The sequence below is a fragment of the Ptiloglossa arizonensis genome, chromosome 5 (genome assembly GCF_051014685.1).
Source record: "Ptiloglossa arizonensis isolate GNS036 chromosome 5, iyPtiAriz1_principal, whole genome shotgun sequence".
In the NCBI taxonomy this organism is placed as follows: Eukaryota; Metazoa; Arthropoda; class Insecta; order Hymenoptera; family Colletidae; genus Ptiloglossa; species Ptiloglossa arizonensis.
The window spans coordinates 26,342,224-26,369,852 of record NC_135052.1 but is presented as its reverse complement, the minus strand read 5'-3'; the positions used below and the strand labels follow the sequence as shown (position 1 = coordinate 26,369,852).

Here is a 27,629-nt window from a genome sequence, read left to right as displayed (position 1 = left end):
AGTGTCACAGATGTATACATGAATATAATTTAAAAGTTTGATTTATTTGTTTCTCGTTATCCCAAAAATTCTCTAATTATTCTACAATGTATTAACACAAGGACGTAATGTTACTAAACATTTTGTTAACAATAAAATTATTAAAAAATGTTACAATATTTCATCATTTTTGACAATGTTAATTAATGAACAACACTTAAAAGTTATTCTTGTTGAGACATTCGTTGAGTATCTGTGTATCTTCATCATTTTCTTCATCTTCGTTTGGACAAATTGACAAAATATTATATACAGCGTTCGGAAAGACAGACGTTGGACCAAGTATATGTAAGCGAATGTCGCATTTTTCCAATGCGTATTTCCATTTCAAATCTTCGCGTTGAGGAAGTATCATTGCCTAAAGAAGTTCACGAAATATTTGAATTGAGATATTCGTATCGAAGACTCTATTGCGCATATACAATATAATCTCTAGCAACCTGAAATTCGTTAGCAGTACAACCGAGAACGCGTTCAGCTGCGTCTCCGCACAATTTACAACCGATGAGATATCCGGTGTCATCTTTTAGATTCACCTTTAGATTGAGACTCATTACGTTCATAGGTAAACGAGTTCCGTTGCCCGAAGGACAATCGAGATTCATGCACGAGTCTTGGTCGTCAAGAACGATTCTCTTGCATAATGCGCTACGAACATCGAAAATAGCATATGAAACAATGTGATTACTAAGTGGAATCGATCGGTATTAAAAATAAAAGTGAAAGAAATGTACCATCGTCTGGATATTATTCTTGGACCCAGCTTGTCCACATTTATATCTATTACGTAGGCTTTTAAAATGGTGGCGAACTGGATTCTCTCTCCTTGTTTCGATTTTTTATTCAATTTGTTCGAGATATCTTGCACGGTCATCACGGTCGTAATAGTGTCCGCTAACAAGAAAGAGAACAAAGGAATGAATGGAATGATTTTTCTTCGTTGCGTGCAAATGTTTGTCGGACGTAATTTGATCTCCTTACGATTCGGCGTCGCGAAGGAGCTACCGGACATCACGTCTGGATCATAATACTGTACCGAATTCCTTACAGTCGTTGTTTCAGGCACGTTAGGGTTTTCGATGATTAAAGTTTTTCTAACTGAAAATTCATAAGCATGAAAATATTATGATCATCGTTATGTTTACAATAAATATTATTTAATGCACGACCTATGGATAAAATGGTTTTTTTCTTGAAATTGTCATAAGCGATGCGGGCGTCTGTAAGAAAAATCGCTGTTCGTTTAGGCTCCCAGAAAGCAGCCCTTTCGATCCAGTCGTTCTCCCAAAGCACCAAAGACACCACTTCGTCCGTTGATCCATCCGCCGCCTCGAAATTGCGGAACTTTATGCTCCTCCCGTCTCGTGTTATGACATTACGTATATCACTGACCTATCGAGCGTGTAAATAAGACAAGTCGAAGAAGATAAGATGGTTACAGTTTCTCTGAAAACACTTACTTACTATTTGCCGTTAATTTAAAACGGTACAATGCAAACAGACAATTATGTATATCGTAAGAGCAAAACAATATCAAAGATTTGAATCTCTTTAAAGGTCCTTTTGTTCAAATTTCAAGATTATTATTATTATTATTTTTTTTCTTTTGTTTCGTAAAGGAATATTGTAATTTTGACATCTCAATATCGTACCCGATGTTGTTGCAATAATCAATATGTTTACATGCATTGACCTTGAAATGACCTTCAATAAGAAAGATAGCATTTTCGCTCTGGTGTGTAATTCTATTTCGAATAAAATATTGTATTCCGAAAAAAATGAATATTGCGAAGTGCACAAAATGTTAATATCATTTATATGTGTATTTTAAAAAAAGAAAATTTGATCGATGCTCCCCATCGGTTCGATGTGCACGAAACGTACGAATGTGACGACGACCAAGACGTCGACATATTGATCGCGTAGTGCTTCCAGGTTCTCAAAAATGCTTTTCAGACTTCTCAGCTCGGTCAGGTTCTTAATCGGGAGCATCAGCAACGGTTCGTATATTGCGCGTGTTGGTGCGTCATGAGATTGCACCAGCGCGTTGCCCTCGTTCACCGTCAGGCTGCACGAGCTGGATGCGGAAGGGACAAAAAGTTCGTTTCTATCTTCTGGACGCCGCTCCACCACTTTCGGATTAATCACCTCCACTGTGAATCAAATTCACATACTATACAATGATTTCAAATTCAAATGAAAATTATTATATCTTTTTAAGATCAAACTTTAAGCACGCGTGCGATTATTTATGACGTTAAAAATTTTGAATTCAAATAATTTCATTAACGTTATTCGACTATCAATTAGTTCGTCATATCTTGTATACAAAGGAAGACTTAAATATCGCAAGACACTTAACCACGTTTTTTGTATTGTTCTATTCAGTCTTTATCCGTGTTTTGTTACTTTTAGAGCTCTCTTACATTTTTAAATTTTTTATTTAAAGAATCTATAATGTCAAAGACGATTTAGTACCAACCTACGCTGCCGATATGAAAATCCGAAGATAATTTTTTTACGTATTGGACGCTGCCCCATACCGTTACGTTGATACAATCTTCCTTGGAATCGCGTAACATGAACGTCCACACGCCTCGTTCACCGTGATTAACTAAAAATATTTGTTTTATTCATTTATAAATCGTATGAATTTATTCGATAAAAGTTTTATGTGTATTAGTCGTTTAATTTGTTCCAAAATGGCAAACACGAATAAAATTCGTACACCTCGTTCTTGTGGCATCGATCGTTTTCATGTTAAAACTATTTAAGATTATGCCGATCACAAGTGCATTTTGCGCACCCGGCTGCAACGAACCCAACGTTTGCCTATATACGCTTGACATCATCGATAGCTTTTTAATTCTTCTCGTTAAATCGAACACACTTTGTCTGGAATGTTATTTTTCCAAACAAATGTAGAGAATAATGTTTGGCGCCGTTACTACCAACCACGTTCAAATTTAAAATATTGCAATTCTACATTAAAAAGCACTCCTGCCGAATTTATTCTACATTCAAATATATTTCTTTCTAATACTTAAACAGTTGAGTATTATAAGTACTTATCATTCGCAATTAATAAAAGAAGATATATTTTTGTTCCCAATGATTATAATAAGAATTTCAAAGTGTAAAAAACTGCTGTTCATAGACTATCGATATTGAAGCGTTGTTGCGGACGAGATTTAACTACATCGCGCATCTCCTCGAAGTTGGCAAGCCTGCAGTGGACGATACTTGATTCACTTTCATTGACTTTAGTGACGTCGATTCATGGGAGGTGAACTTTCCTTCGAAGTTCATGATTTGAGACGTTTATTTAAAGTTGTGCGTGTCACGATTGTGTGAAATGATGGCTGACAACGAACAGAAAGCGATACAGCTGTTGGCTGAGGCCGAGAAGAAGCTAAGCTCAAAGGGCTTCTTTGGCTCGCTCTTCAGGTAAGTTCGCTACATTGATTTGCTTGAATACGTCCGACATTAATACGCAGTACCGTAGTTCGTATTACTTATTTAGTTCAATTTACCAATTAGATTAGTTTCATGATTTTCCTGTTTATTAATGCATATTTCGTTTCTCTGCGGTATTTTTTCATGTCGATGCTCTGTTATTTCGTAGGAACGCTTACATGCGTGTATACCTGTATATGTAATAGTCCCCATCCAGTCATGATATAGCATGTCAAAACTAAATTAAGATGTATTCTAAAGAATAACGAAAATAGAACTTTTTCATCGCACTAAATTTTATGTCATTTACAACCGTCTATTCTCCATTTTATATTTCTATCATTTTCGTACTTGTAATTTTTATATTACTTAGAGGTTGTGTAACTTATGTTTTTGTACAATGAAGCGAACGTAAATAAAAAGAAAACAGGGCAGCAATTAATATTGTATGTCATTGGTATCCCTTTTAAAATGTTCTTTTACCATAAAATTAAATTTAAAAAGTATATTTTTTTACCATGAATTAAAACTTACTAATTTTAAACGTAATAAACTTTGAATTATACAAAAGTTTTATTCTTAAGAATAATTACTTCTTTGTAAAATTATCTTCTCTTGTTTCTATATCTAATTCTTGAGTGTTGCAGGGGATCATCAAAAGTTGAGGAAGCTGTAGAATGTTATCAACGTGCTGCAAATATGTTCAAGATGGCAAAAAAGTGGAGTTCAGCTGGAAGTGCTTTTTACGAAGCAGCTGAGTTGCATGGAAAAGCAGGCAGCCGCCATGATGCAGCCAATAATTATGTAGATGCTGCTAATTGCTTTAAGAAATCTAATATAAATGGTATGATTATACTTATAGTTTTTGTTTCTTGTATTATATTTAAGACATTGACTTAATTTAAAGTTTTAATTTATTTACAGAGGCAATTAGTTGTCTGCTAAAAGCAATTGAGATTTACACAGACATGGGTCGATTTACAATGGCAGCCAAGCATCATCAAAGTATAGCCGAAATGTATGAAAATGAAGCAGTGGATCTTCAACAAGCTGTTCATCATTATGAGCAAGCTGCAGACTACTTTCGTGGAGAGGAAAGCAATTCATCCGCCAATAAATGTCTTTTAAAAGTTGCACTATATGCTGCACAACTTGAAAATTATGAGAAAGCTATTCAAATTTATGAAGAAGTAAGTTACATTAATAGTAATTACTAGGAAACTAGTAAACTACTGCCTCTTATTTTACAGGTTGCTTCTGCATCTTTAGAAAGTTCTCTATTAAAATATAGTGCAAAAGAGTACTTTTTTCGAGCTGCATTATGTCACCTATGTGTTGATGTATTGAATGCTCAACATGCAATTGAACGTTATCAAGACCAATATCCTGCATTCCAAGACTCCAGGGAGTACAAACTAATAAAGGTAGAGAATATAAAAATATACTCCAGTATTGATAAAAATAAAAGATCTAGAATTTAAATATATTATCCTAAATTGGAATGTACTGAAAACTCGTTTAACCTTACATTTTGATATGGTAGACGTTTTAATGTCTATTTCAGACTCTAATAGAACATCTTGAAGAGCAACATCTTGAAGGTTTTACAGAAGCAGTTAAGGAATATGATTCAATCTCACGATTGGATCAGTGGTACACAACAGTATTATTACGTATTAAAAAGCAAGTTAACGATAATCCAGATCTACGCTGATCGGTTGTTCCTTCTTTGTGCTATTTTCTGTCGATGATATTATTAATCCAACTCTCTATGTATCCTTTTTTAAATCATACCCTGCTTTCAGTAGAACTTGTAAAGTAGTTTCGTTTTTATACCCAAATATATTTTTCATAACATCTAGCACTCTTGGCAACTATTACATGTTCATCTATTGAGTTATCATGTATTTATAGAATATTGTCATCAAAGAGTATAAAGAATGAACTTCAAATATTCTACGAAACTTATATTCTAGGTTATTCAAAATGCCGATATACGGAGCATACGAATAAACATAGAAGTAAATAATATTGGATCTCTGTTAGTATTCATACTTTCAAATATACAAATAGCTTGCCAAAGAGTTATAGCTTGTGCAATTTAATTTCAGTGCATGCAATCGCAATGAATTATCGGAACAAAAACAATTGATTTTCATAAGTTTAGCAATTTCTGTAGATGTGGTGCAGTTTTAAATGTATAATGTTTATAAAACCTGTCACTATTTATTGCTAATTAGTAATTTGAATTAATCATTACTAATAGTAAGATTATAAAATTAAAGTTATTACTCGGTCTTACTTTGAATTACGACCTAATTTAGTGTTTCCGTGTCTTTTCTGGAATTGTAACAAAATGGTAGATTGTCAGTTGCTATCTTTACACTGCCAGAGTATCGGAATAATAAATGTGGTGTATGCATTAATTTCTTTTGAGACTAATTGTACTTTCTGTTAATGTCGAATTTTCTCCTTTCTATTTCAAAATTTTGTTCTGGAAAATATTGTGTATATATAATTTTATATTTTAAGTACACATTTAGTACCAATTGATTCTTGTATTAGTATTTCTTTTATAACAATGTAGCATTTTTAAAGAAGTATTGAGAATTTTCTATTGACGGTTAAACTTAACTTTAGGAAAAGGTAGGGGATATGATTGTAATATGCATTTAAGGGCAAATATACTGGTGTTTTGCATAATTTCTTTTTTTTTTGTTTTATTTTATTACTAAGGTATAATTATTTATATTCTTGTAATGTTGGAAGTTGATTTTATGGATGTATATTTGTACTTAGAAGTAGATACATATAGTGCATATTAGAGATTAGCAAAGATTTTAAAACGTTGTAAACGATTTTAATTTATGTCACATTAATTTAATGTTATTTAATGATTGTACATTTCAACTTTATCGCAGCATTTTATATGTAAAACAAGTTGCATCGTTTGGATATATTTATCACACATCTGTAAAAAAAATTCCATTGTTAAGAAGGAATAGAAGCAACAACTTACATGCACAGAATGTAATGAAACGTGTACTAACGTCAGCATAGGAAGTGTAGCGCAATTTTGAATGCACATGATTTACAGTTTATTTTCTTCAAAAAAGAAAAAAAAGAAACTTATACTTATAAAGATGGTTAATTTTTTTCTTGAAAAAAAAATCGCAGGAACTAGACGTATTTGAGAAGTAGTGACTATACTACCATATAATCTTCCATGTAACAAATTCTTTGTATACAGTTATATACACACGTATATATGTATATTAGTTTAATAATTCTAATTTCTTTATGAATAAGTGGGTACTATTCATTGATTAATATCTATGATTAGTGCTTGCTTTTCTGATAACAGTAGTTTGTTCTCTACACAGTTGTTACGTAATATATAAGGTATTGTTTGCTTCGGAAAGTAAGAGAGGATACACTTGTTTTTAAAGTGTTTGTCATTGATGATCACATTCATAATTACACACTATTAAAATTGTATTACCAGGCTATCGTATAATTCCACATATGTTTCACGATTTAAGGACAGTGGCTGCATTCTTTCGATACTTCGATAATTCATAAAATTAAATTGATCAAAATTTATCAATCAATAATTCCTTTTTTTTCTTCATTTCGGAAGAAAGTAGCCATCACAACAATCCGTGATTAACATGTTATTGTGAACAAATATGTATAATGTTCTGTCTGCGCTAAATGTTGTTAATATAGTTAAAATTCATTCGTTGTATCTGTGTGTTATTTTGTTACATCTGCGTTCGTGGAAGATGTATTTTTTGTACAATAGAAAAGTCAGTGAACGTACAATACCGGATACTCTGGAAACGTAATACCGAGAATCGTTTTTGTCGTATGTCTAAAGGTTTATTTATTTATCTGTATATATAAGTATGTTGGTGAATTGTGTATATCGTTTTTGAATTTGTGATTAAAATGAAACTACTTCAAAGTCATAGAAACATTTTGTAACTTGATTTAAGTTATATTAGATATCTCAAAATATTTGTCACAAACATTTTTGTACTATGTATTTTGGGAGACCCTATATATGTAACACACTGACTACTTACAATAGCGTGTCGTGTTTCGACAGAATTTACAGCACCGCATAATAGATTCTTTAATGGTAACGTTGATGTGCTTACAAAGCTATACAACCCCGTTATCGATAATAAGGGTAGTACCATATGCAGCAAAAAATATCTAGACACTGGTAACCACTTTATAAAGCGTCCCACATACTATTCAATAAAATTAATTTAACACTGTACGCATTTTCCAGACTCTAAAATGGTAGCGGCATAGACAATATAATAGAGTTTTAAGTTTGTCGATAGTTCAATGGAATTACTCATTCAATGCATGCATAGATTTTTTTTATATAAAACTTAAATACACAGCAACTATGTAGAAGAAAATATAGCATTTCTCATGTTGTATTACGCGTAGTCAATCGTATAAAACGATAGATTTACTTTGTAAATAAAGATAATTGGATACAAATTCTACCTTTTGTGTATGTATCATGAATTTGTATTTTCACTTTATAATTTACGAATGAATCAACAATTAATAGCAAGTAGAAAATAAATGAGCTGGAAGTACGGGAAAATGATTGCAAATTGCAATTAAATACTGTTATATATATGCACTACTTATTTATCATTCGTCGATTCAAATTTTAAATTGAATACGATAGCCGCCAAATTGAACGATACAGAAAAGAATTAAACATGAAATGTGATTGGTTCGTGTTGTAATTGATACTCCAAACCAATCATAAATGTTTTAATTCTCATAACGTATTTATTGTTCTCGGAAGTTAATGAAGGATTGATTATAAAATCACAAGAATACAAACCCCTCTATAACTGTGCGATAATTCAAAGCATATTAATTCTTTTACAAATGCATTAAAACCCAACCAATGGCGTTCAATAACATAGAATGAAGTCTTTCTCATTGGAAGAAAGTGTTCCAACACACGTAAAGCACGTATACTTCTTGCGTATTCAAGAATGCGGTCACTGAACCTAGGTCTTAATATTTAAATATCGATCAAAAACAATTTTAATCTCCAGTCTCTCGAGCGTTGAACAAGGACCTGAAAAATGAAAAGCTTATGGTAACCGGTCGTGGTCGTACCGGATTTTAATTAATCATTTCAATCTCTCTTTCTCTGTATGTTATTTGCGACGACTCTCCGTTCGTAAGGCAGTACTTCAGATGTGGATGATCGAAGACCGCTCATCTCGACAGATGTACCGTTAGCACTGATTTTAAGCAAATTCTATTCTCTTTTCACAAATACTTTTTTCTTCGACGATTCTTGATCGTACGGAGAAATATAAAACCGATAAAATTGCTCTGTTCGTGGTTGCGGAAAATCGAGCCCCGGATCATCGAGGTGGCAAAGGAATCTTGCGTTTGAATACGTTCATCTACGGACAGGTGAGCGATCCATTCCTCGTGAATTGTTTTTTCTGAACGTTCTTTTTCTTGCCATTGTGTGTTGCGATTCATTTCGCAAACGTGGTTCTCGTGTTTAATTGTTTCTACGGTTTGTCTGAAATGTACCCGATAGTAACATAACAAGAAACGAAACGTCGAGGTTATCTTTGGCACTTTGGTCACCGATTTTTATAGGTTGGGTACATATCGGAGTAATCTCAGTAGAAGAGAAAGTACGTAATAATAGTCTGTTAAAGAGAAAGGAACGAGGACTATGCAGTCAAACGAAGATGTACGATGCGGACTTGGGCACTTTCGAAATAACGTTTTGTTGACGCTTGAAATACTATTTCAAATAACATACTGCTTTATTTCACGGTTGTTTCGGGTTTTGAAATGCAGTTATGTTATTTAATTTCAAGAAATAAACTTGCAGGTAATAATTGTGTGTCTGTGATAATAAAATAATAAATATGTACTTCAGTGCAAGTATTTCAATTACGCAACAATTCTGTTTTTAAATTGTTGTTCATTTGTAAATAATTCCATGTTCGTTGCCCAAACACGAGAAGAAATAGGTACAACATCCTTACAAGATGAAAAATTCAACATTTGAGATATTTTCTTTGGATATAACACTGTGCTGTGATCTTTCGCACGTATTAGAGTGATTATTTTCTTTCGCAAGTATATTGAGTGCTCAGAAATATATCTTATGAAGCAACTATTCCGAAGATTTGTTGAGATACCATATTCAAGTTGCTATTAAATGTATGTCTGAATTAAGTTATTAGATCATTAAAATAAAAGCAAATGTAAATAGATACTGTTAAAGGTCTTTCATATTTATAAATATAAAATTATTGTATCATATTTATAAAATGGTCAATAAAATGTATGTATATATATATCTCTGCATATATTTATATATTTATTAATTTTCCTCATTCTGATTCTTACATCTATAAAATTTATAGGATTATTTATTTGAAAAAAAAAAAAAACTATATTTTTTATTTCTTATTTATCATTTAATTAAAGTAAATTTAAAGTATTGAAAATATCTTTCTTTGCTATTAAGTGTTATTGATATAACAGTAATTGTTCTGATATAGACTTTTTTACAAATTTGAAACACATAGAAGTTTATTTGAAAATATTTGACACGGTAACATTATTTTATTGTTTTCAGAATGGCTCGTGGACAACAGAGGATTCAATCACAGGCTAAAGCAGCAGAGAAAGCTGCAAAAGTAAAAAAGCAACAAGGACACAGTGCCAATGACCAAAAAAAGGCAGCACAAAAAGCTTTAGTACATGTATGCACAGTTTGTAAAGTGAGTACATTTATGGATCAATTTAAGATCAGCCTCTGTTATAAATTTAATGTTTAACATGTGATCTGTTCGTAGGCACAGATGCCAGACCCAAAGACTTACAAGCAACACTTTGAGAACAAACATCCTAAGAATGACTTACCAGAAGACTTAAAAAATATATGAGGGTAGGATCTTTTATAAGGGTGCAGAGCAGGAGATGAAGCAAAAAAAAGAAGTTACTTCAAATGACAAAAGTGATATAGTTCAACGTTCAACTGATCATTACATAGTCTCAAAGAAGAAAATAAATTAAACCTTGTTAGTGTTTAAAATGAACTATTGCACGTTTAACAAATGAATTTTCGTGCACGGCCCCAAATTATAATGACACTATCAAAGACACTCGCAGGACAAAAATTTCATTTTCTTCCAAAGATGTCAAACATACTGCATCTAATCCATGATTGCTAAGTTTTCACTTAAGCATAAAAGTAAATGAATATGTATATTGTTAATAAATAAAGTTAATTAATTTAGCAGAATAATTCTAAATATTTATATGTACTTCAATGTCGCAGGCAGAAAAGCAGTGTTAATTACCTCGTTTTTCTATAACTAGAGAAGAAAGATCCTGATGCAAATGCCAAAAAGAAACGATGAAGAATAAAAGAAATACATGCACAGCGAATTCAAATGTTTTTTGTACTGTATTCCTTAATTATGAAAATAACTGTTTCTATAGATATTTTTAAATTAATATTTAGACAGAATGCAATTAATTCAAATTACCCAGTTTTTGAGTATAAAAGCATTGTGAATAATAATAGAGAAGATAATTTGCAAGGAACTGCCATTTTACTATGTCTCTGCCATTTATTCTAAACTTAAGAATATTATCTGACGAAAATATTGTATTACAAAGCTTTGGCCATAAGTGTTTGTCTTGTACTTGACCTTTCTTTATACCGATTTATTCATTTTTGCAGACAGATATAAGTGTAATAAGGAATTTAATATTTTTTGTATACATGTGAAACATAGTATTTAGTACTTAAAATTCGTTTATTCTTTTATACTGAGAATAATTGATTCACACAAGAATGATTGATTTTCGAATATAAATTTATTTTGTTAAACGTATTCTACATTGTACATTTGCTCTGTGCAGTAAAAAATCTATGGTAATGCTGCGCTGTACAATATGATTCTTATTCTTGTTCACTAAAGAATCTGTTATTCTCAGGTTTCATTTCTATAAATATTATAATATGTCTCGAAATATGTTTATAAATCTACAGAATTTACGTTATGAATGCATCGATCAATGTTCAGTACTGACGAGATTTATGTATAGGAACTTTTAGCATGTGTCAAGGTTAGATATAAGTACGCGAATTATGTAATTTGTTTTAACAAAATAATTATAGAATTTTACACCACAAACTGTAATTATACTGTTATTTAGCCAAAACGATTTTTAGTCATTTTCGACCAATTTATAAATCTACAAATCAAAAAGTTTTATTTCCAATGTACCTTTGTGTACTGTTATAATTACCGATAATTTAATTACAGTCAATTAATTACTTTTTCTACTCGTAATATTCAATGATTTTCTTTTGAATTTAGGAAAGAGGGTCTAAGCAATTTTCTGTTTCACTTTATTACAGTTTACATTTTTGAGGTGGTTGGACGATAAAGAGTAAAAAGAAAAACAATAGAGTGATAATGATATCACGTTGTAATCACGAAAAAAGTATCAATACAGAAAAACAACTATTTCTTCTTAATCAGCGAATTTCATTTAAGTTTTGCCGCGTCATAATTGTTCATCAATTATTTCAATTCGGAAGAAAGTTACATCATTCAACATGGGTCGGGCGACTTTATATACACACGTGCACGTCCGTATATACATCAGTTTCAATTTGACACTGCACGCGGTAACCTTTACAGTTTATTGTGTTGTTTTTCGTAACTCTGTTATTGCTTTATAGTTCCAAATTGAATGTTTTAGTTATTTTTCATCGTTCTTAAACTTTTCAAACTATTGAATTGTTTCATATAAAAACAGGTATAAACTATACTTTGTTTTTTAAACCTTTTAGACCTTTCTCGTTGTAGACTTTTTTCTTATTATTTTATTTTACATTTAGTGGATGAACTAGCACACAGATGAATATAATTTGCAGAATATTTTTATAAGCACAGTCGATCTATTATTTGAATACAAGATTTCTTCTATAATTAAGTTTATATTCATAATAAAGAAATTCATTTCAAAAGCTATATCTACATATTATGTTGTTTCCGGGATTTCATAACGAATTTGTCATAATCTAATCATTTAAATAACGCATAAGAAACTCGTTAAAAATGTATTAATCTTAGTCATATTTTTTCACATCGGAGAATATTTTTGTCGATCTCTATATTTTTCTGGAATTAAACAGATAATTAAAATATTCGAAACTGCGTTGCTGAAAAGCTAGGCATTGAAAATGTACATACTGTTTTAAATTACTAGCATTCATTTTAATCCTACCGATGCGATAGTAACTTCGATTCCTTGCACTTACGGTAAAAAGTAAAAAATCGTAAAAAGTTCTGTAAATTTATTCTGTCCTCTTCACTTTGTTCGTAACTTACAATAATAATTTGAAATCTTGCTGCAAATTCTCTTCAAATATTTGTCTTTAACATCACTTTTAATGTTGCTTTTACTAAAACCAATTAATACATAATTAACGTACGTGTTTGTGAAAAATTGTTTTTCTATGACTTTTTAGTGGAATGTGTTTTTAAATGTTTGATGTATCATAGAATAATGATTATTCTCTTTATTTCAATTTATAATGTACAAATTTTTAATAATTCGCCCTAAAATCTTAATGTAACATTTTTCTTATGAATTCGTTGGATGTGTAATTGTGTAATTCGTCGAAAATTTGTTAATGAATTTTTCCCAATACTAAATAAACTTTCGGACAAATTGTAAATAATTATAACGAAAGCTAAGCATTATTATGTAACTATGTAGATAAAAACTTTCTTAGTATTCGTACAATTGAATAAAGATCTAGCTTTAAAAAGACAGTCAGGGATGGAAAGATTATATTCTGTTAATATATTATGTTATTAATTTTTATTAAATAATCAACACAAATCCAATTCCCTACATACATCTATAATTGTTTAAATTACCGTTGTTGATAAATTTCAATTTGTTCAATTTAAACCTTAGTTTAGTTTTGTCTGAAGAAATGAAAATATTGAAGAAAATCGAAAGGACGAAACGATAGCACGTATGTTAAAAAAGATTAAAAATGTAATTAAATTTTATTGTATTACTTCAGTATTTAAAATTTTACGAAACTTAAAGCTTTGTTATTGAATGATATTTGTTAGACAATTATAGCACCCTCACTGCTATCCATAATTTTTCACACATTTATTCCAATATTCGTAGAAAATATACGCCTCTAATTATTTAAATACAGTAATAGACAATTCATAAATTATCGTTTGACTTGCTCGTGTACATCATTTTATCGACGCTGATGTTTTGATGTTTTGACTTGCTCAACTCTGTCGAAACATCCATATATTCTTAATGACCTCCTGGTCTGTTTACATTTGTGGTCACGTACAATGTAGATTATATGTATATATATTATAAGTATATATGTATGTATATATATATAACAGTGATTGCCAACCTTTTGCTAACAGCAATGAATCAAGACGCTTGTGTTAACATAAAGTGACAGAGAGAAAAATTGAATTCATTATTTAATTTATTATTTCATTTTCTTTCGTATTAAAAATGTAATCAGTTGCATTTGGCTGAACTATAAACTGTTGTTTGTTAAATTTCGGTAAAATTCCAGGCAAAAGAAAATTATTATCGTATTTTACATTTATGACTATCAATTATAATATTTCAATAAGTAGCTTACTGAAAATTATGAAATTTGTGTGGTTGACTTCCACGCGCTTTAAGTTCGATGACTATTGTCTTAAAATGTACATTCTTTTTGATCGTGTTGCAAAATATGAAATAATGCGAAGCTTGTCATTTTTTTGTTCCTAAGTGTGCGTGTACAGTCCGGAATTAATTTCCGATACGTCATCAGTTTCAGTAACGTTTCAATAAAAAGGATAAAAGATGATGGATTCGGTGTTTCGTACCCGGTCCCCCGGCACAGCTGCCGAGGGTGTTCGTGACCAATATGCAGACGGGAGAGCAGCGAAGGTGTGGGAAGTGTTTATCGGCGACAAGAAGCAAAGGACACAAAATTATCGGGACTTTCTGGTAGGCCTGCTTCGAGACAAAGAATGTCATAGAATCCTGGACGTGGCTTGCGGCACGGGTGTCGATTCGATAATGCTTCTTGAGGAAGGCTTTGAGGTTGTCAGCGTTGATGCATCGGACAAGATGCTGAAATACGCTTTGAAGGCTAGATGGGAGCGCCGGAAGGAAGAAGCTTTCGATAATTGGGGTATGAAATGGCATTTCAGTATGAAACGCGTGCGTACAGTGACTTGAAAAAAACTAGTCTAAATCGCGTTCTATTAATTGTAAGTCGAAACGCACTTATTCGTTTATGGTGGTATAAAAACAGTATAATAACAATTGATATTGATGGTATACAAGATTCATAACGACAATAATTTCTTTATTGCATCATATATATATATACATGTATAAAATAGAACGAAATTTTGTGCAGAAAGAAAAAAGAATTGCCCTAATAAAAAATAAAGTAAAGCAGCAAAGTTTAAAATTCAACGATAAAAACATAAACGAAAGTAGAAGGAAAACAAGAGTAGGATAAGAATAATAAAGAGTCGTTAAAATGGAAGGTTTTTTTAAATTAATGTACGTTAAATTGTCAAAATAAACTTGACGAGCGATTTTCGATTTCGTAATTTGCCAAATCCCAAAAGATAAATTCACAAGAATAAATACCCATGTTATTTTCGCAGCTGCAGGGATACAAGATAAAAAACGTTTTTCGTCGCTCTGCAATTTAAGACTGCGATTTAATTTCAATTGTTTTCTTGCGATAACGATAGATTAACAAAGAAACGGGTCGATTTATGGAAGCTAATGCTTCATCCTTGACATTGCGTGTATTGTGACGATGTTTTTTTTACGATTGATATATTTATGTACGAAATTGATACTCTTATATCGATTCGTTCTCATAGATGGCATAGGCGTGTTTCGTCCAATAATTTGCACGACTCTCGTTAATACAACTATCTGGATGATAATTGTAGAATCAAAGTATCGGTATTAATAAACATGTTCGTGGATTGGTGATGTTAAGTGTACGATTGGTAACGAAATCATTATGAAATTCTCAGATAAAAACTTCGTGTGAAGGTTTTTATGTACATATCTTCTTTTCCATTCGAGTAAAACCGCTCAATGTTATTTCTTCTCGTACCGAGAAACGGTACTGTTTATTTTTGCAAATATTCAAATATTATCACTATCCGTTTTTATCATTAAATAAAATTAAACAAATATCAGTCTTATTAATTCGTATAACGCGGGAATATATACTTTCTCGTTATTTTAATTTTCAATTATCTTATATGCAAATATCATGATGAACATACGAAATAAAACTTTAATCTAAATAAATTCAATAAGTCGAGTGAATGATGAGTAATCGATTGAAGGATATCACGCATTTGGATCAAGGGTTAGTAGTCACACAATTGAAACGCTAGATGGCCATCACTGCAGCAATGTGACGTAGATTTGCACATTTGCAGAATCGCTCTAAGCATTTACATAAATAAAGTATAAATATTGTAAATATTATCGCACGATGAGTAAGTAAGCAATGAAAATGAAAATGAGAAAATGATGCAAAAATTGATAACCCGAGAGAATACATATAAAGTTTATTTTTCTTTCTTCTTTTATTTGTTTGTACTTGTATTACAATAGTTTATACGATAGCCTTGTATGATAGATTTGTATCTATATTCATTCATTGTCCATTTCTTGTAGTGATCGAAGAGGCGAATTGGTTGACTCTGTCGCAAGATATTCATCATTTAATAGAAGAAGGCTTCGACGCGGTGATTTGCTTGGGAAACAGTTTTGCCCACATGCCGGATACGTTTGGTGACCAACGAGAGCAGAGGTAGAGTACAAAGTGTGTCAACTTTTCTCATCTTTGAACAAATTTTTTTATTCGTATTGAAATTTACTGTTATTTGCAGGCAAGCACTATTAAATTTCGAGCGCTGTGTGAAACCAGGTGGTTTACTGTTGATCGATCACAGAAATTACGATTACATAATCGATACCGGTAACATACCGGCAAAATGCATATATTACAACGTAAGTGCCTTGAAGAGTTGATTTTCGAAAAATGTACATTTACGTGTGTGTACAAAAAAAAGTAATATTCAATTCCTTTTACTCGAATTACCGTGAACAAGAAAGGTGAAAAGTAATAAAATTTTTCGATTATACGAGCAAAAGTATTATTTCCTACTTTTTATATAAATTTTAATTTTTTTTCCGAGAGCCTACTTATAATTGAAATATTGAGAGACTTTTTATTATTGTTCTCGGTAAATGTTTGCTCGTGTAACTAAAAAGTTGAAAATCTTTTTCGCCTTTCATACCAAAAATAAAAAACAGAAGAAGAATAACAATAGTAAGTGTCAATCGAGTTGACCTCTCGGAACCATTGAGGAGTAAACCTTCTCTGTTTATACTGTTGTCTCTTTCTTTACCGCGTTCCGCTTTCATTCATTGTTCAGTCGGCGTTCCATTCGCCTAATTCCTTGTTCTAGACAAAGAATAAAGTTGGTAGACGCGCCATTTTTATCTCAAATATAGAAGAAAGGTGTCTATTCATAGTTTTAAAGGTGCTATGGAAACAATGCGGCGAGTGTTAAACATACATACAGAGTAGTGCACTGTTAAATTTAATCAAGGTACTACTGAGACTCTTCCGATTAAAATGAGTCCGAACACGACATGAATTAGAGTAATTTTATTAGTAAGTGTATAGATTTTGACTTTTCTGTCTTGATGGGTAGATAAAGTAACCTTGATGGGCCAATTTGCTTGTTGCTTATTTTGAACGATTCTACAGTCTTTATAGGAACTTACATTAGTTGGTCGATTTAAGTTTATTACAAAGTATATACTTTCATAATAAGAGCAGATATTATAATTATTGTTGTTTCTTCTTTCACTATTTCTTCATTAACACGTGACAACACTATAAATTTAAATAGACCGCTCTTTATCATATGCATCAAATATCGTTAGAGAGAAAATTAAATGTAGTGTAGAAAGAGATACTTTCTACCTTCGCATTTTATTGTAAATTTAACGAGCTTGAACAAAAATTGATTACGCTACTTTTTTTATTAAGGAGTATTTTTACGTTTTCAATTACGTTACACAAAATCATAATTCTATTCTTTAAAAACTATTACCATTGAAAAACACATTTGGCGCATGCTTTCAGAGCCAACACGAAACAACCATCAAGGCCTCAGTGTTGTTTGTTTCCGGAAAGCCAGCGATCGTCACTCTCGACTATATGATCACCTTGGACGATGCTGAGGACGAGGAAATTCGGGAACACGTCAGCGAGTTCAGGCTCTCCTATTATCCTCACAAACTGAGCGTGTTTACGAATATGCTGAACGAGGCGTTTCATGACAGAGCGAAGCACATCATTTATGGGGACTTCAAGTCCCTTGCAGAGGTTAAGCATCCCGGATTTTACATTCATGTGATGGAAAAATCCATCTAAAGACGATACTAGCAACAATTGATACAATGTTTACATTAAGATTTTTTATTTCGCGCGTCGGGAATTAGTGTTGTCACACGTGACCTCTGGAGTTCTTCCACTCCAGTCCGTGTTGTCATGGTTACCGCTCGACGCGAAGAAGACGCTAACTTGTCATGGCTGTCTCTTCAGTGTCGAAACGGTTGAAAGGGGAAGCAGTCGTGTGAGAGACCCCTACGCTTAGTGTTGTTGGTCTAAATGGTCTCTGACGTTTCGTGCAACACAAAAGAATCAAAATGGACTTATCGTCTTCTTCCTAGGAGTCTGTCTCTCACCTGGAACGATGATCCACCTCACGAGCTCAGTCGGTTTGTTTGTTAGGGTAGATTTATCTCAGTTTGAAAGCTAAGAATTGAGAATAGGTACATAAATAGTTGATTGTGTCGACTTCTTCAATATTTGTAACATGGTTAATATAGGTATTAAAATTATAAACACCAATATGAAAATCGTCCCAATTTACATATTTCACGTTTTTAATCATAATTCAATTTTGTACCGATTAAAATTTCACATTTCTACCGTAGTAACGTTTAGTAAGTATAATTGTTTGAAAATTAAACATGATAATAAAGAAAAGGGTAAATGATTCATTGATTGAGGATTGATTCAACCATGTACACACCGTGACATCAAGTTTTAACCTTTTTTTATTATAAGTTCGAAAGCAGCTTTCTTTTGAGTATTCTAGCCAGGCTTCATTCGATGCTACAATTTGATCTCTCGACGATGCTTTCGAGCGGTTGTTGACGACGGTTCGTAACGCTCCTTGATCGTTCTCGCGCCTCCGATCGCCGTTCCTAACCAAATACATTTCGTGTTTCAAAAACAAATGGGAAGACTAACAACGTAAGACCACAGAAAATCGAGATTTCGTTTCGATAGTCGAGTACTCTTAATGTTTTGTTATTTAACACTTAATTCTAAAATGTGTTCGTTCGACAAAACACTCGCTACAACTTTGTGTCTGTGCCCCGGTTTCGTTCGAGTCGACTCGACTCCACTATGTTTGTTTCGAATGTAACTATCCCGTGGCTGAGCATTATAGAAACTTTATTTAAATTAAAAATATACCTAGCCAACGGACAATTACATTTGTAAAAGTTGCAAACTCATTTGGACTATTTTTAATTCCACGTATTTGAGAATTTTCACAAACGATTTGAATAACGTATAATAAAAAATAGGCCGTATAATATTATATTTGAATTTATTTTCATCGGGAAATCCTCAGTAATCCGTTGATAATATAATTACGAAGGCACAAATGATAAATATACAAATTTTAGTTTTTATTAGTAAAGAACAAAAAATAGTAGTAACGTAATGATTTCAACGTCAATCTTACGAATAAATATTGTATCGCCGAAGTTGTCGAATCGGTTAGCTTGTACGGGAAGATTTTAAGGTTACGCTGATTAAATTAGGCAAATAGAACAACGATATTTTATAATTTTTTCCGTAGTCAACATTGCAGACACAGTGTTTCTCTCGAAGCCGAAGTACAGACACTTGATAAGTTTTCTAGATATCTTTTCCGCTGATTCCTCGAGGATCCGGAGACTCGTACCGGTGTCCTGGACGAATCGTTGGCGAATCGATCGGCCGTCTACGATCGCTCCGACTGAGAACAACAAGAACAACACGCGACGATCATTGCGCGCGCAGGGCTAGCATATAGTTTTGTCTTCGTTCGTCGCGTTCGTTCGCTGGCTCGCGTCGAGATCGTACGATCGGATTTTTACGAGAGTCGGAAGCTCATTCGTTCACCGAGTGGCACGATCCTTGGATCAAGACCATAACAACCTTAATGTCGAAAAGGTCAAGAACATTGTTCTATCAGAAACTAAAATCTAACCATATAGCGAAAGATATGTTCGAAATGTTGTTTGTAGAGAAAAAGAATCGATTGATTGGATTTCAGTAGATCAGGATTAAAATATAATGTCAAACATAAAGGGCAAACAATAAACAATATTTGACAATTAAAAAACAGAAGGTCCATTTCTTGAAGCGCCATCTGTTCGAATTATTTGTAATCTGGGAGTATTAACCTGTTAACCGGGGAGTACTTGTGAAAATTTAATAATTACATTTCTATAGAAAGGATCCACCAGGCTTTGCAGTAAATTATTAACTGTATATATATATATATAGCAAGAATAGTAAATACTTATATCTTTCTAGTTCTATTACGTTCCACACATTTCTGTCGCACATAACTGGAAAAGTAAAATAAACATTCCTTTCTTTAACCAGAATATGTTTTGGGTAAATGATTCATTTATTTAAACCAAGACTTTATGGGCACCTTTCGCTTGCCACGTGCGACACGCGTCAGTTGGCGTTTCTATAGCGTGTCAGAGCGTGTCCATGCTTGTACAGTCAACTCCATTAAAACACGTGGTTCCTATTGTGACGGAGAAAACACGACGCGCAACACGCAGTGTACAAGATGCCGGTAGAGTTCTGGTTTTATTCAAGAATCTCTGCCTTCTGTTTATCATCATATTTATGGCAGAATTGAACGTTAAGATATATTCGTATCTCAATAGATAGGTCGATCCCTCGCGGCACTCGATGACCGAAGAGTCCGGAAATGACAAGGACAGAATTTACAAGGCCGAGGATTGATTACAGTGCAACAAGTTGCCCATATAGAAAAATGGACGAAGTGTTAGTTATAGCAAAATTCCCCCTCCACCGTCTAATAATAATAATAATAATGATAATAATAATAATGATAATAATAATAATAATAATATTTTTTTTTTCTTTATTTCTTTGTTATTTCGTTCGATAGCTACTATAGACTTCTCTTAACCATTTTCACAAAAATTCGGTACGATCACGGCTTCTTCGATCGTCGCAGCGATCACTGTCGTCGTCGTGTACACGTGTGAGTTTTATTCCGCAAAAGAATTTTTCTTACTTTGCTTCTTACCTTGTTCTATTGCGAAACACGCTTGTAAATGTTTGCGAACAGCTGAATATTTTTCGTGATCTATTCGTCTTCTGTCCCCTTAGTTCTGTTTTCATTCGGTCAATTAAGACGAAATATTACAAGCTTGAGTGATATTGACACTAAAAGAACAAAAATTGAGAAAACCCGAGGTCGAAGAATTTAGTATACCGGGTGTCTCATTTATCAGGAGCATCTTAATTGCGCTTTATTGAAGATACGAATACATAATTGAAGGGAAGTTGTGTTATTAATGTATACGCCAAATCTGACAATAATAAATAAAAATGGTTTACCTACAAATCTGAGAAATTTACTATTTTTATAGCACTGTCCTCAGGCTGTCACAGACTTATCCCCACCACTGTTAATTGTATTTCAATTGTTTTTAACACTATAACAATACTGTAATTTGTTCCGATAACATGTCTTTTCATCCTCAAGGTCATTCTAGGTTCATTGGTCTCGTCCAAATATCTACAAGAGAATATTGATGACCTTGAATAGTGCAATTTCTTCTTAATTCTCCATATCTTCAATAACCGCGAACATTTTAAGGTGCTCACGATAAATGGAACACTCTGTGTACTGTACAAATTTTTGAATATTTGACTAAAATAAAGTTATGTGTCTAGTCAATAAAAATTCGAAATAAAAAGTACGAGCGTGTGAAGCGAAGAAAAGGGTTCAGCTTATTTTAGCCATTGAACGTTTGATAATTGTCGATCGTGCCAATAAACTATTAACCATTTTTTATCGTTGCCCAAATTTGTTAATTTAAATTTTCAATCAAGTGTTAAATGCATTTTTCAATGTTTCGGTGAAAATCTTAGTCCTGATTGGAGATTAACGTATAAAGATTAAAGTATTGTAGCAACATTATGGTAAATTTAAATCGATGAAATTGGCCGACGATAAACATCGCACGATTACTCTAACAAGTGAAATATTTGAAAGCGAACACGACTGGAATTTTCGCAAAATGAGGGTGTAAGAGCATGGCCGTGACAAGGTAGGGACAGAAAGTGCCGTGCTATAAGCGCGCCTCTAAAAGTAATAAAATAAAATTAACTATTTTACCACGATAGTGTCCGCATAGTTTGCGAAAATAATCGTTATCTACTTTGGTTTCTTTCTCCAAAAATTCAAGATCGACATTTTTTTTATAACACACTGTATCTACCGCGAAGCGCATGGGTGAAGGGTGCTGTACTCCACTGTTACCCCGGGCACCGAAATACCTAGGCACGGCCCTGTGAAAGAGTAACACCTTTGTATTCGGCGATAAATCAAGGACGACGACCCGTGTCGCGACGCCTCTCCCTTTGCGTACGGTGATAATTTATTATTGCGAAGTAGCTAATATAAAAAATCGTAATATCACATGTTTATCCCTTTATATGTTATTCCCATTTTGTGTTTTCTGTTCTCACGACTCCGTGCAGCCGACAACGAGTCATCCGTCGGCGTCCGAGTCCACCTTCGAACGAGCGCTTATATACCGTTCGTCGATGGGAAATGTGAGTTTTATCGTTGCTTTGTCAAAGATGCAGACAGCAGTAATGTATCCACGACGACGAAATTCGTCGATCGCGTTCCCAACGACTCGACCGATCCGTAAGTCGAACGTTAGACTTGTTCTACAGTTTTTCTATTTTCTTTCCAGCGGCGGTTCTCAACCGGAATTGCAACCAGTAAAATTAAAGGTTACACTGGACGATTCACATTCGAAGAGAATATAGCGCACTAAACACATCCTCTTTCTCCGTACCGATGAACTAGTCGCGTGTCTGGAAAACTATAGTTCGTCCAACGAGTCGAGTCACCATACACGAACAAAATATGCACGTACCAAGGCACGAAAAAGAGACAATGGCCATAATTATTGGCTGCAACAAGTCATTAAACTGACATTTTAATTGAAAAGATAATTGCTTGTACTATTTTATTAATCGACGATTTATCACATTCGCCGTGTATAAATATGATAAATATCTTTATGAAAATTAATTAATAGATACGTATTGCAAAATGGTACTTGACCTGAGTTTCGTAGTGGGTACGTGATATGCGAAAGAAGGTTGAGAACCGCTAGCTTAAAGTTTCCTTTGCAAAGAAGTTGGCGTTTTTGCATATTGAAATGAAAGTTATAGATTTCAAGATTTAATGCAACCGAAATATGTACATATTATGGTTTCTTGGACCGTAGACTCCTCCGAAGGTCATGTTTACAACATTGCAAACTATTACATCTTGTGTATTGAACAGAAATTACAAAGTATCCATTAATTTCCATGTTTACTTTCTCGTTAAGTGATCGAACCCACGAACGGTATGTCGTGTACATTCAAAGAGAAAATTGTCAGTCTTCGTTATTCTTGACGCGTGTGGATTGCTTTGGAATCTTCGATTGTCGACTTACGGTTGCCGATAGAGTCATTTAACAGGGACGAAAAAACGCGCGCGAAAAGAGAAGCTCTCGGATAGCGAACCGAGCGAAGGGATCTCCTTGCGATTCCAAGTATCGAGCGAGATGCAACGTAACACTTTCTACTCGTAGAATTCGACGGGAGAGAAATCGCTTGTTGCGGGGAATAAAGAGTGACAGAATAACGTAAGAATGTTGCGTTTTATTCTAGACACGCTAGAGGGCTTCGAGTCAGAGGCGCATGCGTTACGGAAAGTCCTCAGTCTACATGTCGTAGCGCTGACATACGTGTAGTTTGTTCAACTCGCAGGACTGTATACAAAATCACGTGATTGCGGCAAAACCGACGGGATGAAGGTTATCCCACGAATAGATACAAACAATAGAATTATACACGTTATTATTTATGTATAATAGTAGACCTCCTTTAGAAGATATTTTACACCCATTTTTTTAATAGAACCTCCAAAACATCGGTTTTTTTAATCATTCATCGAATTTTTTGCATGTTTCAACCAACTGTGACTTACGATACACTCGTGACGAGAGACGCAATGGATCAATGCGATACTTCCACAGTCACGTGGTTTTAGTTACACGAGGTCCTTCTGTAAGTTAAACGTAATATTATTAAATCATTTTCAACGATAAATTAATGAGCTGAAACTTAAATTCAGTAAAGTATGTATTTTAGGTTGTAAATAAATTTAATTAGTTGCTTAATTCGAGCGGAACAAAGTAAGGTTAGGACGTAGTATAGTCGGAATTTAGTCGATGAAAGTACAGAACAACTTTCGTATCCCTTTGACTAGAAACCCTTTAACATTCTCTTATAAGTTCAATTCATAATGGTGCAACAAGTCGATGTCCTAAGAGACGGAGTAGTTTGTCACGTCATTCGCGGTCTGGAATGTAACCTTGAGAGGTTAGGTAACACAGCGCTGAGATTAACGCGCAAGGATGAACAAAGGAATGTGTAGTCTAGAGAGAAAGCAAATTGCTCGATCGGTGTTTTATTCGGTTCAATTACTCAAAATGGCCGCATCATGGCTTGGAATCGCAAGCGGACCGACTCGTTTTTCAGCGGTTAAAAAGGAGCAGGCGCGCACCGTTTCAAGACCTCGATCAACGCGCTTGGTGGCTTGTTGAGCTGCTAGAAAAAACGGTTTTTTTTTCATATTTTATTTCAACGGCATGTTAAACTTTCGCGTTCGTTAAGTATAGAAACTACGATAGAGCCAGCTATATCGTCTCCGCCGCTAAAACCTAATTAACAAAGTCCTCGTAACTGTTCAATAATTCATCTTTTTTTCTCCTCCCCTTACGCAACATGAGATTAGAACTATTTGCTCTCTTTCTGACACGCACACACTCTCTCACCCTCTCTCTCGTACGAACACGCACACTCTCCCTTGCGCCTGTCGTTTTATTCGCTCCTATTAATATTTATAATATTTACACGCATAGGTGTCCTTGTCAGCGCGTTTGCTCGTTTCCCTTTCTCTTCTTTGTTTTTTTTTTGTTTTTTTTTTTTTTCATATTGGACGCGAACTTTTTGGATCTTTTGGTTAAAGCTTTGAATCGTCGATTAACGCTGCGTTCGAAGCAGTTACACGCGAAATCTCGATAATCCTTGTAGGTTAGGTTCACTCCGCTTGCATGGAAGAAAAAGACAGTAGTAGTTTGCATAATGTTCGAAAATTGAAACTGTCAATTAGTAATATGCGAAGCACGAGTAGAGAACTTTTTGTAGGATTTTATTTTCACAACTGTCTTCTGCTTGAATCGAAGAAACACAAACGGTCAGAATTGAAACTCTCGAGGGTAGCCTCTTATATCAATCTCGACATTCATGGCTAAAAGAAATATACGGTAGAACTTCGATAGTCGCAGGAAAAGGGGTGGAAAACTTTTGCAAGAATCGAGAACTTTACTTACAAGATGCTTTTCAAATGAAAAACATGGCACTCGTTGCTAAGTAACCACTCTTTGCATTAGTCAACACAGTGCAACAACGAAGCGCGCGTGCGTCTATTGAGATTCTACTGTAAGCGTTCATTTAATTTTGTTCACTATGCAAACAATTTCGAATCACTAACGGTTCCGTTCATTTCGGAATTATCGAGATTTTTCGCTCTATTGAATCGTCGGTTAAATCGACTTTTTTTTTGTTTAAAAATTTTGTCCACACTATTAAAAATCATATCTCCGAAGCTGCCTGTGTATTTGTTCATCGCCACGGTCGTTTAGGTCTTAAGCTTAAGCTAACGGAATATATCTAGCCTTATTCGATTAATTGCTTCATCCTAATACGGTGTGAGATCAGTACTTTCCATCTTTGATTGTCCTTCAGAATTGTTTCAATGGTTTCTTTCTTGTGGCGGCGGCAACGCAACTAAACGGATTTGTCGATAATGTCGCTAATCACAAATTAAATATCTCGTTTCCCAGACATCTCCCGAAAATTCATTTTTCCTTTCTATTTCTTTATCAACTTCATCGAACCGTCTTTGTAACAAAGGTTAAGAGAAACGGACGATAGAATCGCTAGACGATTCTTCCGTGAACGCAAACGCGCTGTCACAGACGCACGCGCAATAGTATATGAATATATATACACGCCGTAGTTACAAGATATATACATCTAATATTGCTGTCGGCTTCCGTGAATGCCGTGTATTTACAATGGGTTGCGCAAATTACTTTCGTTGGAAAGACACAGATAGCTCGATTTACGCATCCTGTTTTCTTTATTGGCGTGCTTTTCGTATTGCACGATGATTCTGCGTCTTTGATTTAGTCGCGTCGTACTTATTTTCAATACGCAAACTAAAATAGTGCGCATTAAGCGTTTAATTCGACTGTGTTCACACCGAACGACGGCAACGTTCGCACCAAGCGTATCAAGTTGGTAGAAAGTACAATTCGAATACAAATAAAATATACAAATACACAAAGTCTTATACACTTGATATAATTTCTCTAATTTTACGATTGATTCTTTTGCTCAATTTTGACAATTTTCACGGTAAACGTGTTGATTGTGTTATAAGATACGAAAGAATAAATCTAACCTGATTCAGTTGTTTTGAGTGTACACGAGTGACTACAGCACTATCAAGTTGTTTAATATGCACACTAATTTGCAGACACAACGTGCTACACTTGATACGCCATCATTCACCCCGAGCGTTTGATACAAATCAAGGAAATACTTAACACGCGTGGTAAACACTCGGTGTAATTGTTAGTTTTCTTGGTCTGTATTGTATTGTCAGAAGTGCCGGATATTTTGCGCATGCGCGATCTGCGGATAGCGAGACAGTAACGTGCATAACCAATCTATGGAACGTCATAATTAGTCTAGTTTGACACCATCGGGTGTATAAGCATGAATATAGATTCCGTATCACTAAATGAATTTCTAAATTCTTTCAAAAAACATTAAAATAATTTTCTAAAACAGCCAAGCAGGATATCATATAACACCCAATTTCACACTATCAGGGCCCTTTACTGATGCCGTTTTTAATGCGTATGCGTGGAAAATCTGTCTTACCGGCAACATTAGTATGTGCACGTATGTCGCGCAGTACATATTTAAGGTGCATATTCAGATGACAATAAGTTATGACGTTTTTAAATCACGATAGTGTGATATTTTTTGTTGTTGATATTTCTACGCAATTTTATGTCATGCATTTGATAAAAACGTATGTAAATTTGAAAATGGATTAGCGCAAAAATGTTAGGTGCGTCAATGATGCCGACAAGCGACCTGATTGATGAAGATTTTTAAATCAATCGTTCTTCCCTGTTAGGTTTATTTAGAAGTATAAAGGTAATTATATTGAGGGGCCCTTTCCTCTTCTGAAGTGTTTCATAAAAGGTAAATGTTATTATTATGAAAATATATTTATCCTCCTGTTAGATCTCTCCTCGATTTGTTGTTGAGCTATAAAAACAACATAAGATAAAGAAAAATTGTACATATACAGTTTTATAAGAATGAAATTTTCAACAGAAAAATCTATGAGAATATTAAACTATTTGGTAAACAATTCTGTTTCTCATTTAATTTGACAATAAAAAGAATTATAACTATATTATTA

The 27,629-nt window shown here is 33.6% G+C and overlaps 4 protein-coding genes across 11 annotated transcripts; 3 read left to right on the top strand and 1 right to left on the bottom strand.

Moving 5' to 3' along the window:
- Nucleotides 1-25: 25 nt before the first annotated feature.
- Hdm (meiosis specific with OB domains hold'em) lies at nt 26-27,532 on the bottom strand. 3 transcript variants are annotated; one of them, XM_076312218.1, is made up of 9 exons: nt 26,592-27,532; nt 24,048-24,125; nt 2,522-2,653; nt 1,924-2,192; nt 1,209-1,431; nt 1,021-1,137; nt 774-933; nt 480-687; nt 26-397 (listed from the first exon to the last, which is right to left on the bottom strand). In XM_076312218.1, the coding sequence occupies exons 3-9, from the start codon at nt 2,619-2,621 to the stop codon at nt 197-199; spliced, it is 1,278 nt and encodes a 425-aa protein (XP_076168333.1). In that variant the 5' UTR covers nt 2,622-2,653; nt 24,048-24,125; nt 26,592-27,532; the 3' UTR covers nt 26-196. The 3 variants fall into 3 exon arrangements, with proteins under 3 accessions (XP_076168333.1, XP_076168332.1, XP_076168331.1); XM_076312217.1 differs by lacking the exons at nt 24,048-24,125; nt 26,592-27,532 and adding an exon at nt 3,108-3,129; XM_076312216.1 differs by lacking the exons at nt 24,048-24,125; nt 26,592-27,532 and adding an exon at nt 2,768-2,888.
- Nucleotides 3,291-7,783, top strand: Alphasnap (Alpha-soluble NSF attachment protein). The gene is made up of 5 exons (XM_076312232.1): nt 3,291-3,486; nt 4,143-4,339; nt 4,420-4,685; nt 4,746-4,919; nt 5,060-7,783. Exons 1-5 carry the CDS (start codon nt 3,395-3,397, stop codon nt 5,207-5,209), a joined length of 879 nt encoding a protein of 292 aa, XP_076168347.1. The 5' UTR covers nt 3,291-3,394; the 3' UTR covers nt 5,210-7,783.
- Nucleotides 8,216-12,078, top strand: LOC143147190 (zinc finger protein 706). 4 transcript variants are annotated; one of them, XM_076312238.1, is made up of 5 exons: nt 8,222-8,964; nt 9,160-9,400; nt 9,537-9,735; nt 10,157-10,301; nt 10,377-12,078. In XM_076312238.1, exons 4-5 carry the CDS (start codon nt 10,158-10,160, stop codon nt 10,464-10,466), a joined length of 234 nt encoding a protein of 77 aa, XP_076168353.1. In that variant the 5' UTR covers nt 8,222-8,964; nt 9,160-9,400; nt 9,537-9,735; nt 10,157; the 3' UTR covers nt 10,467-12,078. The 4 variants fall into 4 exon arrangements, with proteins under 4 accessions (XP_076168356.1, XP_076168353.1, XP_076168355.1 ...); XM_076312241.1 differs by lacking the exon at nt 9,537-9,735 and having other exon boundaries at nt 8,216-8,964; XM_076312239.1 differs by lacking the exon at nt 8,222-8,964 and having other exon boundaries at nt 8,971-9,400.
- Gnmt (Glycine N-methyltransferase) lies at nt 12,216-18,720 on the top strand. Of its 3 annotated transcripts, none has more exons than XM_076312228.1 (5): nt 12,216-12,357; nt 14,420-14,785; nt 16,315-16,450; nt 16,530-16,650; nt 17,798-18,720. In XM_076312228.1, the coding sequence occupies exons 2-5, from the start codon at nt 14,452-14,454 to the stop codon at nt 18,086-18,088; spliced, it is 882 nt and encodes a 293-aa protein (XP_076168343.1). In that variant the 5' UTR covers nt 12,216-12,357; nt 14,420-14,451; the 3' UTR covers nt 18,089-18,720. The 3 variants fall into 3 exon arrangements, with proteins under 3 accessions (XP_076168343.1, XP_076168346.1, XP_076168344.1); XM_076312231.1 differs by lacking the exon at nt 12,216-12,357 and adding an exon at nt 13,528-13,588; XM_076312229.1 differs by lacking the exon at nt 12,216-12,357 and adding an exon at nt 14,006-14,161.
- Nucleotides 27,533-27,629: the final 97 nt, after the last annotated feature.